The following is a 13,938-nucleotide window of genomic DNA, read 5'->3' as shown; positions in this document are numbered from 1 at the left end:
CATATATTCACAAATAACACATTTCATCTTAGCCACTAATGCACATTGGTAAATGAGAATGGCCTTTAGAGAATGCATACCAATGCCAAGGAGGCCCATCAGTCACCTTATGTAACCACCTTTAAATTCACTAGATCCAGATTTTTATTTGGATCGGCACCAAATTGCACACACTCATTAATATTACTCCCTTTAACATGTCTGATTATTTTCATCAAGAATCGTTCATAATTTTTCTGAGACATCAACAAAATTTTGAAATCTTGCTATGCTAAAGAGAGTTAAGAAAAATTCCTGAATCGGCCTTCCTATCTGGATCTGCACCAAAATGTAAATACTTTCTTCTTGACCCATATTGCATAGTCCCACTTATTTCCGTGGTAATCCTTCCACTAGTTTTTGCGTTGTTCTGCTAACTAACACACAGACAGATAAACAATCAAATGCAGAGGAAAACATAACCTCTTCAGTGGAGGTAACTGTAATGTGAATTAATGTCATGTAAAGTGTGTGATGCAATAAAATACCAAATTATTTTTAATACAGCTTTTATCTTCAAACTAGATTAAACATGCTTTTAGTTTATATTGTTAGATAATCAAAAGTGTTCATAAATGTTCATTAGCATCCACTGTGGCTAATGATGAACATGCCAAAGATACAGCAACTGTACTACCTTTCATGTTTGTTTGTTTTTTGTACTTTTTCATTCTTAATTTTTATCCAAATACATTATTTTTGAACTTGGTGCTAGAATTATTGAATTTCACAAAAAATTATTGACAATCTGTGAAAACGAATGGAGTGATCAAATGATTAAACAATTGAGAGCTACGGTCAGAATTTTTTAATTAAGGACCTAGATTCACCATAGGTCTCATCACACAGTCCAGATTGCTAAAAAGCAGTGGAGTGGGGGTATTAAAATTATGTTTTTATAAAGATGCTCTTTACCCCAGAATTTAAATCAAACTGAACTGCAGCTTAGATGTTTATGGACTGAGCGCCTCTGCACAGTATATGTTGTGGGTTTAATGTCAAGTGGGGTCATTTTAAGAGGTTTAACCAGTATGTGGGCCAGCAGCCTCAGCCCACACCCCCCTACCCACCCACCCACAACCCAACGACAGAGAGGATCAGATCAGATCAGCCATGAAACGGTTAATCTAATGCCGTGCTCAATCGTGTGGAAGGGAATCATAGCACGAAGCACTAATCCTGAGGCTGTAAGGGATAAATATTGACATAGTGTCGAGTGATATCATCACAACATGTCTTTGTGGCTGTTTCAGTCGGCATTGCAATGATGTCACACTAAAAAATAATGAAGGTTCAATTTGAAATCACAGGATGAATATGATGTCTTAGGATATTTCAAATTTATTATTATATCGGGAGGAATGAAGTGATCTCAAGTCATGTGACATGATATTCAATGAATGTATTATCATTTTGTTAAGTGCATTTTCATTTGGCTCTTGGACATTGTTATGGAAATAATAGATGTCCCATTGCTAAGGTTTAGAGAATGTAATTAATTTATAATTTTACCCTAATATTTTTTTTTTTCCACAATGATCTTAATATAATCAAATCATTTATTTAGCAAATGGTATCATTATGACATACACTATCCCTGAGCTTGTGTTATTTTCTTGAAATAAATGGAATTGAAGACTGAACCTTTGCTCGACTGTCTCCCTCTCTCTACTGTAAATCTGTCATTGAATTTAATGGATCTAGAACATAATAAAAATTCAGTAATTACTTTATATGTTCAGTGCATACTATATATTGATGCACTGTTGATATACGGTCAACAGGGAATGTTCATAATTTCTTAAACATTTTCATAATTTGAGTGATTACATTTGTGAAATACTTATAGTGGTTAAATGGATAATCCAAAACCTTTGCTGGTTCTATTGTTTGTTTCAAAACAAGGTAAATTGTTACCTAAACCGTTACTAATCTTTCTCCTTTATTCAGTGAAGCTGTAGACTCTCAAACCGTGTATTTTGTGATGTTGATTGAACATTGCTTTTTAAAAACTAATGGGGGTCTTTATTGTTCATTTCGTGATTTTGTTTTATGGTTTTGAAGCAGCAAATGCATTTATGTGTTTTTTATCTTGTTAAAGGAAAACTGTCCCTCCACTGAGCACCATGAGTGAGTTAGTATCTCCAGCCCTTCTGTTTCCACTATCTTTGTTGAGTGTAGTGCTTCTTCACACGCTGTTGTGTGATTTGTGCATCCCAGGCTGGATCCCATTTAACCCACAAAATGGCTTTTATGTGACCTTGAGAATGATGCATGAACCCCTGCTGGCTCTGGAGCCATAGAGGATTGAAGTACACATAAATGCACTGTAGTCACATGCGCGCCATTTAATGCATTAACACGGTAGAGCACATCTGAATGTCAAACAAAGGTGGATGCATCAATATTATTATTCATAAATAACCCCCCTTCGAATCAGGCCCTTAAAGCAGGGAGAAATATGAAAAACACAAACATACACAGCCTGCATTGCTGCTGAAGCTTTGTGTTGTCCACAAAACAGCAAATTGCAGATCATAATTAAAATTCTGTCTTTATTAAGATTAAATACACAACGTGCACATTTTTTTCTTGCACACAAAACCCCCAGTATCTGTGTGTGTTAATACTGTGGTGCACACAGTCCATGCAACACGTCCACTGGGGACCGTTTTGTCGCGTGTCTGCGCGGCCACGCTGAATCCGCGGTCACGATGTGTGGTCTGCACGCTGCAGGGAACCAGCTGCAAACCGAGGAGCGGCAGCGCGGTGCTGCAGTGAGCGGAGCCGGCGGAGCAGCGCCCCAACCGCCCGCTGCCCTTTAAACCAGGTGAGCTGTTCACACATGGGAGGTCACAGAGGAAGTGTGCGATTCGTTCATATCGTCCATTTTCGGGGGAAAGCCAGTCAGACTCTGGATCATGTGCACGAACAGCGCGCTGCGGGGCTGAAGACGCTGCGGTGACACACACTCTCAGCTCCCCAGGATTGATACGCTCTCTCCGCGGTGATCCCCCCCCCCCGGCTTGTCACCGTGTGTGGTTCTGTCCTCGGTGCAGCGAGGACGCCCACATTTGAAAGGTTTGTGCTTTAAAAGCTGCTCCTGGCCGAACAGGAAACAGCAGTGGGGACGTTTACATTGACCGTGTTCCTTTTATTATCGATATCCGTTATCGGTAACGTTAACGCTAGCTAACTTGCTACCAGGGTAGCTCGCGCGTAATGGTCGACTGAGCCTTTTGACGCAGGTGTAAGTTCAAACTTAATAACAGAGCGCCTGCATTTGTTTATTTGAACCGCCATGTTTTATTCGCCGAGCTTTTATTCCTCCCTGAAGTTAGTTCTGCGAAGTGAACCGTAAAGACACCGAGCCCTGGAGTGTGAAACATCGCGGGGCAGCGCGACTGTTGCCCGGCCAACCTCACACAAACATGAGAGCGGGGGAGTGTCCGGTCCTCCGCAGGTGCAGCGTCCGCCTCTTCAAACAGGCGCTAGTTGTCGTGGTTTGCTTTGAACGTGTCTTCATTAGTCTGCAGGCGGTGAAGACGTGGAGATAATGTGACACTGCGCCTTTTTTTTAGACTCTCAAACAGTCTGCCACGTTGTTTCAGAGACCTCTCACCAGGTGTTTTAATCCTGACTCGTGTAGGAACAAGGGTGTGGCAGATCAGAGACCAAACCTGATACAGTGCAACTTTACTCCATGCAAACCATCTCTCTCTCTCTCTGCTTGTTTTGACCATCAGGCTTTGTGTCTTCTTTTCTAAACCTGCAGGACCTGCTTGATGAATCCAATCCAGTGTGGCAACTGCATGTGGAAAGGCAGCATTTTGGGACTTGCAGAGGAATCAACAAGCTCCTGTGGAGGATGGTGACATATGGATGTGGACTCTGGATCTCAGGTGATTCTTCAAAATATTACTTGAAACAGCAAGAGTGAGGAAAGGAAGAGACACTCAACAGAGAGCCCCAGCAGACATCTGTTATTCCAGGGACATGCTCCCAGTTTGGGGATGGAACAAAAGGAATCTGTGTTTGACTGTGGGAGCACCAGGAAATGGAGAGGCATCATGTTATTTTTGACTGAGAAATAACTAACATTTTGAAATATTTAAATTCATCCATGGCCTACAGATGAATTTATACTCTGCCGCATGTGATGCTGGGGGTCTATTTCCCGAGTGTACCCACCTCCTCTGCGGACTAAACTGCTTCTCATGTTAAGGAACTTTAGAAATAAATTCAGCATGTCATCCAGTGACCTTCTGGGGGATGAGGAAGTCACCAGTATGAGCTACCGTGGAGAAATGTCGGACATTAAGACGCAAGTTGGAAGAGGATGTGTGAAAGACTGGTTTTCCCAAACGACAACAGTCTACTGCAGACAGCGAGAATCTGTCTGTTTGTCTTTCCCCCTCATCTCTATGGTCCTACTACTCCTCTCCCTGGTTACACCCGCTCTGTCCATTCACATGGAGTCTGTAGAGAGCCACAGTGAGTTCAGCTGTGAGCCCATCAAGCTGAGAATGTGCCAGGATCTGCCTTACAACACCACCTTCATGCCCAATCTACTGAACCACTATGACCAGCAGACGGCCGCTCTGGCCATGGAGGTAGGTTGTTTGTGTGTGTGTCATTCAGGCAGTGCATGCTGCATGTATCAGTATCACAGCACATGGGGAAATTTGATAGCTGCTTCTAAGATTACACAGTGCTCATAAAACATACACATTGAAGCAGAATATAAATTTACCATTTACTGCAAATGTACATATTTCTTTGTCTTGGTGACAAAAAGAAACATACACAAAGCGACTGCCTGCTGTTTCACATTGTAGTGTCACACCTGCTGAGGACAAAAGAAGCTCACATACAGTGTAAACAGACCATGTCAGAGACGAGTGTAGCTCAGAAACCATCGTATCTGACATGTTAAATTCATTGACAAATTTAAATAAAAAATATTGTGGCCTAAGGTCAAAAGATATTAAACTCTATATATATATATATATATATATATATATATATATATATATATATATATATATATATATATATATATATATATATATATATATCTCATAACTAAATCCACCTCAGGCAGATTAGTGATTTTAATGTACTGGATCAAAGCAGGTTTGTAATTTGAGTGTATTTTATTACATCCCCCGCAAGCATAACACACTACACCCTATCAACCTACAAATTACCCATATCCTTTATCCTCAGAATACAGCAAAGGTTTGCACAGATACAAATGAATCTCACACAATGTTTTTTTTTTTTAAGATTCCAGAACAAATTGTCTACATGGAAGCACGCTTGTTGTGAAGGGGCTTTTCACATAGGCGTGGAATATCAAAGAGTTGACAGGAGCAGTGAAACACCCGAGAAAAAGGTGACAGTCAGTGTAGCCTCCTCACGTTACAGCTCCATCTTCTCAGCACACGTTACTGCTCATGTAGACAAAGATGAATGTATGGACTCACTCACACACTCATGAGTTTTTATTGAATGTGAACAGTAGCTGATAAGACAGAAGTTGCCATCTGAGAAGCAGCAGTTTCAGAAAAATATAAATTACAATGAGGTGCTTGTGTGACTGATAATTCCAAAGCATTGGTTTTAAGGAAAAGAAGGGGGAAAATGCAGTGTTGCACACAGTCTGAGTGCAGTACTGACACAAACTATCCATCTTTATCATGTTACCTCTTTTTCCTACTCCTTTGTTACTCCCCAGATAGGGAGGGAGTGCGCAGAGCAAGGTGTTGCTCAATAATGAAACGTAATTACCTGTTTGCAGTTAAGTGTTTGTCAGTACTGTCTATGGGATCTGGACACGTTTGGGTGTGTTCGTTTGATTAAACTACTGTAGGGCTACCTAGTAATTTCGGATCTGTAAAAGAAGATAATTTCTTTTCAAACAAAGAATAAACAGAGAGACAAGATCCCTACAGGCAAGACCCAGCCTGTTTTAGAGGCCAAGTCAGGTTGAGATAATTCAATATCCGGACCTTTTATTTTAACACATCTATCTGTGTCTTCATCCATTCAAATGTCTGTAGATGTCCGTCCCACTACACATACAGTACAGGCTGGCATAGCGTGAGCCATGTTTTGGCTACCATGCAACTGTGTTGATGGTTTGAAGGAACACAGAAGGATAGCAAATATCCAATGAAATAAATCTGCCCCCAGCTGTTCGTAGTTGGCATATTATATTACCCCTGTTGAAAAGCAGATGAATTTTGACAAGGCCACCGCTCCCTGTGCACTTTGCGTGTTTAATCTTGAAAGATTTTTATTTTGAGTTAAATGTTAATGTTTTCCCATGTTAGATGAATCAGTCAAAAGATCATGCCTAAATTTGATGTGCTGTTACATGAATATTTAATCACAGAACAGGTTTTTCAACATTTTGCAGTGCAGGAGACTGTCAAGATCACAAGTGTCAGATCCTCCTTTTTTGCTCCCTTTAGAGAATAGTGGATGAAGATGCAGCTTTAACAGTTCAACAGCTATATTTCGAATAGAGAGCAACGCATTTTGAATCTGCTCAGTGGGTTTTCTAAGGTGCTGACAACCCTATTGTTATAGGATTCACTCGGCACATTAAGGACCATGCAAATGTTTAAATCAAGTCAATTCCCCAATGTCATGTCAAAACACGCTGTGTCAGGGATTGTGAGAGGCATCTGTTGTTGAACTTGATTTGACCCAGAATAAGAAGTAACTGACACCCTCCATCCCTCCAGTCATGGAAGAGACAGCTTTCTGAAGATGGTTGTGTAGCAACATGAGCCCCGTTAGTGTTCCTGCTCTGGTCTGCTTTGACCAGGCATGGAAGTCCTGGTGGGAACCCTGGTGGAAATGTAATAATATATCTCATGGGACACTGGCTGCATAATACCAACTTGTGTGTGTGTACAGAGCAACCGAGACATGCATCCACATCTTGGTATGAGTGTTCAAGCGAATCTGTTACTGGTCTAAAAAAATCTCGTGTTTTTTGTAAGGATTCCACATTTTCTTTCACGTCGTGCTTTAGTAATTAACATCTACAAGGTTGTTGTATTGTCATGTTTAGATAATATAGAATATCCACATTTAATTAAAACTAATATTTCCGTTGCATGTTGCAGTAGAAAACTATCAATGGGAAATGGGATATTTAAATGATTTCCAGCAGAAAAAAACTATTTCTAGTTAATTCTGCATATTCCTACGTGTCCATATAAAGAATGTTTTCACCCCTGTCCATTTGTTTGATGGATGATTTGCATGTTTGTTTGTAAGCAAGATGACACAAACACAACTGAACAGTTTTCCACGGAGCTTGGTGGAAGGATGTGGTATGCTTCAGGGAAGAACCCAGTCATTTTGGTGTGGAATGCGGAACAGGAGGCGGATCAAGGAATGTTTTATACTTTTTTTAACATTGCAAGATAGGGTGTTTTTTGTTGTTGACATTTTTATGAATTTCTAAAGAATCGATAGAGAGATCTTGATGAAAAAGCTCCGGCATATTTAGGGGACTGATCAATTTGGTACAGTTGGATTTAAATCAAGCGTTGGGCCTTGGTGGAGGTGTGCACTATACTGAGTGCTATTCTATTTTTATTGTGGTTTGGTGAAATCCAAATGGATTTGTATAGAAAATTTGTGACATTTGTTTGAGAGTTCCTGATTTTCGTTAGTCTGTCCATCAACATTAGTGTTTGCTTAGTTTTACAACATTAAAGCTAAAATCCTTGCTTACACTCAGAGGCTTTTTATCTATAAAGATGAGGCCTCTGAAGCCAGATCTAATTTATAATATGCCCTACAATGTAGTATGGCTTTTCAAGTACAGACGTTTTTCAGAAAGGGACAGTGGAGATGATGAGGGATTCAGAAACATCAATTAGTTTTTCTGTTTGTGTGTTTTACTCGTTGTAAAAAACAACTGCTGCCAGACTGGCCTGTCGTATTGCAGATTCCTTAACTGAACTGGAGCCATTGTCGGCAGCTGTTGTTTTTAGGTCATATCACACGATGAATATTTGCTCTGCCTCAGTGGCAAAGCTCTCTTGTCTTTCTCCCGTAGTAGATTGATCCTTCTAGTCATGATGCTAACATGTTGTTGTGATTCGTCTTTCAATCATAGGTTGAGACACATTCAAGCCCTGGGTTGAAAAAAATCCTCTATTGTGGTGATATGACCTTGGTGAATCCTCAGTCTTGACTGACACTGGAAATATTGCCTTTCTCCTTCTTCCTTTTAGATTCCAAGCTAAGCCAAAAATGGAATATCCTCAAGTGTTTGAAATGATTAACATGTGAGGCCTCGTTTATTCAATGTTTGAGTGACAGGTTTCATGTATAGATCTTTTTTTTCTTTTTTGTAATTGCTGAGTTGGGCTAAGGACTGACTGAATACTCATTGTGTGTGTGTGTGTGTGTGTGTGTGTGTGTGTGTGTGTGTGTGTGTGTGTGTGTGTGTGTGTGTGTGTGTGTGTGTGTGTGTGTGTGTGTGTGTGTGTGTGTGTGTGTGTGTGTGTGTGTGTGTGTGTGTGTGTGTGTGTGTGTGTGTGTGTTTAGAGAGGGAGAGTGACAGGAGAGGTTAACGGTGCCAGCTGTCATCTCTCACTACTGCTAACTAACTGCTAATCTCTCTCTCAGTTCCACAATGAAGACATTGATTCCCATAGACCAACCTCCACCCCATCTGCCATAATAGTCAATTAAACCTGAGCGAAGAGGGTGAGACAGTATGAAACATAAGAGGGGAAGTGGAAATGTCTTTCAAATAGGAGAGTGTTTAAATGGTGTAATGATTTACTTGGGAATATTGTTTTTCTGTGTGTGTCTGCATGTTTAAATGCTTTTGTGACTGCATGTTACTTAGGACATCAGACTAAGGCCATATGCCTGTGCTGTCCAGCTGCCACTGCGTGTTATGGTTCCCAGAGGATGTGCTGCAGGTTGTGACATAGTTGAGGTCTATGTTAGACACAGAGATTTAGATGCATGACATCATCGGGATTGTGTGTCTTCACTAAGAGATGGAAATTGATCACATGGCATGAACATAATGCTACAAGAGGTTTTCCCCCTTTAAAAGCACAATTACATTTTTGTAAAAGAAAAATGTTTCCTCAAATTACATATTCTACTCTTTATCTTATATATAATATTAGAATTACATAAAACATAATGCTTCCCTTTGACTGTCAGTAAGTTTTGAGGAAAATGCTTGACATGTAATCGACTGTTAATTATATATTATACTGTATATTATACATTTTTAAAAATGTCTCTGTGTTTAGATAATGTGGTGTCTTGTGTTAAGAGTTTAGTTTGGTATGTTGCACGTTATCTGTCCACAGGCAAGTAAACACAAAAAAAACTCCTGCTAAAGAACTCAAGACCACCTCTGTGATAGTTACTGCAACAATATGTGTCTTCAGGACCACATTTTGCCTTGAGCGCACATACACACACGCACACACACAAAAGGTGAAAACAATACCAGCCACTCTGTCATGGCTGAAAATAAATGAATTGGCACGCATCATGCGAGTGTTGCCATGCCTGAGGCCTCTGGAACCCAGATGTCTGCTCGGTCAGGGACTTTCCTCATTCATTAGGTAGATCGTTGTCTTCCTCCTTTTGGTGTAATTAAAGTGAGATAGAGGGAATTCTTTGCCATTAACAGTCATTAACTGGATATCTTTGTGATTCCTCCTGATGTCACATACATTTAATTCAGTTATTTCAATAATTGAGACAGAAATGATAAAACTAGAGAGGCTGGTTTTACATCCTTACAAATCAGTTAAAAAAACAAAAATTCTTCATTTTAGAATTTCTTTTTGTTGTATAAAAACAGCATATATTCTCTTACTGGCTTTACAATACAAGAGTTTTGCTGTATGTGAAGCTTGCAATGTCAGAGAGCAGAGAGTTGCTAAGACTTCAGTTCCCTAAGCAAGGAGGTTGTTTTTTCACACCTGTTTGTTGTTTGTTGTTTGTTGGTTCTTATGTTTGGTTTTAAGCAAGATTACACAAATACTACTGGGCGGATTACCATGAAACTTGGTGGAAGGATGTGGTATGGGTCAGGGAAGAACCAATTAAATTGTGTGGATCTGGATCAGGGAGCTGAAAATAAAGCTCATAAAATGATTTCCATAAATCAAATATAACTCAACTAATTAAGAATAGCATATTTTAGCCAGAATTGTTATTGTTATTCAAGATTTAAAAAAAAGTAGTTTAATTTAAGAAAAAACATGCAATTTAAATGTAATTTCATCAACCTTGTGATTTTCCCACATGACCTCTGAGGTTGCAGCAGGTTAATTTAGAACATCATAGGGTACATAACAACATGCGCACAAAGGGAATTACTTAACTTACTCAAATCACAATCCTTTGTGGTAATGGGGGTCCTAAGTCCCTGGTACCGTTATTTTGGGGGTCGAAGCCTGAAAAGTTTGGGAAACCCGGTCTGAAAGAATACTTCCCGAGTACTCTTTGCTTTCATTATACCTCATTGAGTTTTTCTGGACAACTCTGACAGAATCTTTGTTGTTTGGATGCTGAGTGAAAGCGGTTAGAAAGCCCCTGGTCTAATAAAGAGTGAAAGACTTTGTTGGCTTAGGTTTGGGGCACAATAGAGCACAGTGTTTGTAAAGCAAATAGACAGCAACCCTAGCTCTGCTCGAATGAATCTAGAGCTGTCAGTCACTATATTTACATGCACAGCACAAAACCAGGTAATTGGAGAAATCGAATTTGGGCATAAAATTCATGAAAATTCAAATACACATTCACCTGTGTGGTCATTACATTTCAGATTCGGAATCCCCTTTTTAAAGCAACGTGGTCATGAAGTGTATTGCAGCTTAAGGAGTTCTTTTTTCTCTCTTTTGCTAATGAAGGATTCAGACTAACGGAGCAGGCTCTCCAAATAGGTTGAACAGGTTTTCTTACTGTGTGCATGTGCCTGACATTTACAGTCTCCCGTTCTTCCATGGAAACCAGCTAATTTAGATGTATTTATTTTATAGTGAGTGTAGAATTATCATGGATCCACTGCTACATGTAATTGTGTTTTCTTTCATTCTACCATCCAAGCAGTTTCCTCAACAGAAAGCGCTATTCACTGTGTTTCCGTTAAACTCTTACCTTGAGTAATGGAACCAGGGTTTTCTTCATATACATTAAAGTACTGCAGAAAGCTGGCAGTAACTTCACCACTTAAGTGCATGTAAACACAGTCAGGCATTCACCCTTCATTTAGCACGGCTCTGGTTACACATTCAAGTGGCAATTTGACAGTAATGTGATGCTAATATAGTAAATTAGAAGAAAATGATACTCAACTGAAATTATCGACAGTTGAAAGCCCTTTTGATCAAAAAAGGTTTTTCAGTAATAGTTGGTTATTGGTGGGGAGAAAAAAAAATCTCATTTTAGAAAAGGCTCACAGTGGGAGTTGTCACTTCAGGGAGCCTGAAACTTAATCTGCTCTTAAAATTTCCTTTCAAGATTTGCATATTATTATTTTATTTCCTTTTCTTGGCTATATTATGCAGATACATTACTGCAGTCATGTGAACTATTGAGGATCACAAGCCTTTGTTGAAAAAAAATCTAAATTGTAAACACTCATAAATAACAGTCCCGTAGATATGTATGCCTTTTCATCAAGCTCCATGAATTTCTCCCTGGGAAAATAGTGAAAAATGTCAAAAAACACCCTATGTCACAATGTTAAAGAAAGAGGAGAAATCCAGATCTACCCTAAAATGTAATAATAATATAACTTTATTTGTATAGCCAATATCTAAACAAGGTTACAAAGTGCTTCACAAAATCCATGGCAAAAAAAGAATGAACTAAAATAAAAGGTTTTCAGTTCAATTTTAAGCGCCAAATCATAACATATTAAGGTTAAGACCTTACAATTTATAGAGAAACCTAACAGTTCCAGCTGTAATGGGTTCTTTCTTGGTCCGTCTCATCCTTCCAAGTTTTTTGGAAATACGCTCAGTATTCCGTAAACCTGCTGACAAACAAACAATCAAATTAACGGTCGGTAGCAGAACAGACCCTCCGTGGCGGAGGAAACAATGTAATGTAATATGATGATAGGCAGGCAGTTAAATCTGAAAAGACATTTAAGAATATTTCATATCCCACCTTTGTGTCCCACCACCTCGGAAAGTATTTACCATTGCCGCTCATCTTATTATGGTACTGAGAAAATTTGATTGAATGTTCGTCAAACTGCTATTTGAGTTGTGAGAGTTGATAGATTGAACCGTGGTCGGTACTAAAAAACAGGAAGGACAAAGAGGGCAAGAGAGCAAAGACTGAATGTCAGTGACTATACAGAGGGAAATACTGACAAGGTGACAGGTTGTGTAAAGTTTTTCAGACCCTACTGTCTCCAGTGTTTGTGTTTCTCCCGACATGGGGTCCTGTCCTTCAAAATAAGACTCCTCTTTCTAAGAAGGGCCACCCTGAGGCCACCGGGTCCCCACAACAGAGAACGTGTCTGTGCCAAGTCTGAAGAGTTCGGGGGTTATTGTGTGTAAGTGTGGTCTGTTTTTTTTCCGTCTGTGTGTGAATACGAAAGAGAGAATTAGGTTTTATAGAGGTGTGTTTTTGTGAGTGTGTAATTGCTTGGTTGTGCTGTGTGTGGATGTGTGTGTGTGTGTGTGTGTGTGCATGTGTGTGCGTTCACGCTGTTCAGTGCATCTGAAGAGGCTTACCCTATTCTATGTGGCGGAGACAGACAGGTCCTCATTCAGTTTTAAAGTTCCTTTTTTTCTGCTGAACTCTTGATTATCCTGCTCATTCTGACGGAGTCTATTGAGACTGCTAGCCCAAATAAAGCAATCATTTATTTATGCACAGAACAAAGGCACTGCCTGGTGCTGTTTTTTGGCAGGCCGTTCCCATCAGCATAGCTGCCACTACTGCTTATCCAGCCTCACAATGCTCACTAAAGAGAGATTTGAGGAAAGATTCAAGAGACTTTTCATTGTTCAAATACTGCCCTGTAGCCCACTGTAAATATAACACTGGGTTCCATTACAACTGTATGAAATAGTGGTGTAGGCCATTTTTTTCCCTAACCTTATAATATTTTCAGTGTGTAGGCATTGCCATTATGTTGCCAATGTAACGGCATCAGATCACATGAAAAAAGGAAATATACTTATGTTCTACCATTTCCTCCTTTTCTAACTTTTAATTTCAATTATATTGTCAGCATAGGACCAGAACTGCAAGGTCTGTAAGCATTGCTTACAATATCAACTGTGTGTTATTTTGCCAATTTACACGTTCATTGCTGAAGTAATAAAAATCAAATAGGGCAAAACACCACGCAATTATCTGACAAATTGAAATTCCTTAATTTGTTTGAACAAATTGTAAAAGATATTCAATTAAGAATTCTATAAAAATGATTTTTAAATATTTGGTAGGAGCAATGTGTAAGTAAGAAATAATACGTTATTTTAAAAGCCCTCTCTTTCCTCTTTCCACCACCGATTAATTTGGATGTCCATATCTACACAAATTAATGTGTATTAACCAGTGTTCTGGTTCTTTAGTCCAGGACTCGGTCACAAGTCTGAATTAAGTCCTATTTTTGAAGACTCGTGCCTCAACACTGATACGGATGATTTTATACTACTTAACAGTTTAATACAAGAACATTATTTGGAAAATGCAATCAAACACATTTCATAGAACTCCAGTTACTAAAAGTTAGTCCACATCTTCCAGCCAATCAGAATCGAGAATTCTCTGTAATTCTCGATCCGATTAATCTGTCACCTGGCCAGCTCTGTATCCCTCCTTTGACCCCTCCCTGAATCTGTGTGATGAATATTATGG

The 13,938-nt window shown here is 39.4% G+C and overlaps 1 protein-coding gene across 6 annotated transcripts in view; it reads left to right on the top strand.

Annotated features, from left to right (window-relative positions):
- The first annotated feature begins 2,665 nt into the window (after positions 1 to 2,665).
- LOC117759394 (frizzled-3-like) overlaps positions 2,666 to 13,938 on the top strand; it is a 30,651-nt gene continuing 19,378 nt past the window's right edge. The window contains exons 1-2 of one of the 6 annotated variants that reach the window (XM_034581486.1): positions 2,666 to 2,869; positions 3,815 to 4,652. In XM_034581486.1, coding sequence (XP_034437377.1) covers positions 4,257 to 4,652 — 396 coding nt within the window. In that variant the 5' untranslated portion in view covers positions 2,666 to 2,869; positions 3,815 to 4,256. The other 5 variants (XM_034581481.1, XM_034581487.1, XM_034581485.1 and 2 more) reach the window with 5 other exon arrangements.

This window comes from Hippoglossus hippoglossus, chromosome 3, assembly GCF_009819705.1.
Source record: "Hippoglossus hippoglossus isolate fHipHip1 chromosome 3, fHipHip1.pri, whole genome shotgun sequence".
Taxonomy (NCBI): domain Eukaryota; kingdom Metazoa; phylum Chordata; class Actinopteri; order Pleuronectiformes; family Pleuronectidae; genus Hippoglossus; species Hippoglossus hippoglossus.
Note: the sequence above shows the minus strand (reverse complement) of the source record. Positions and strands in the feature narration are given on the sequence as shown.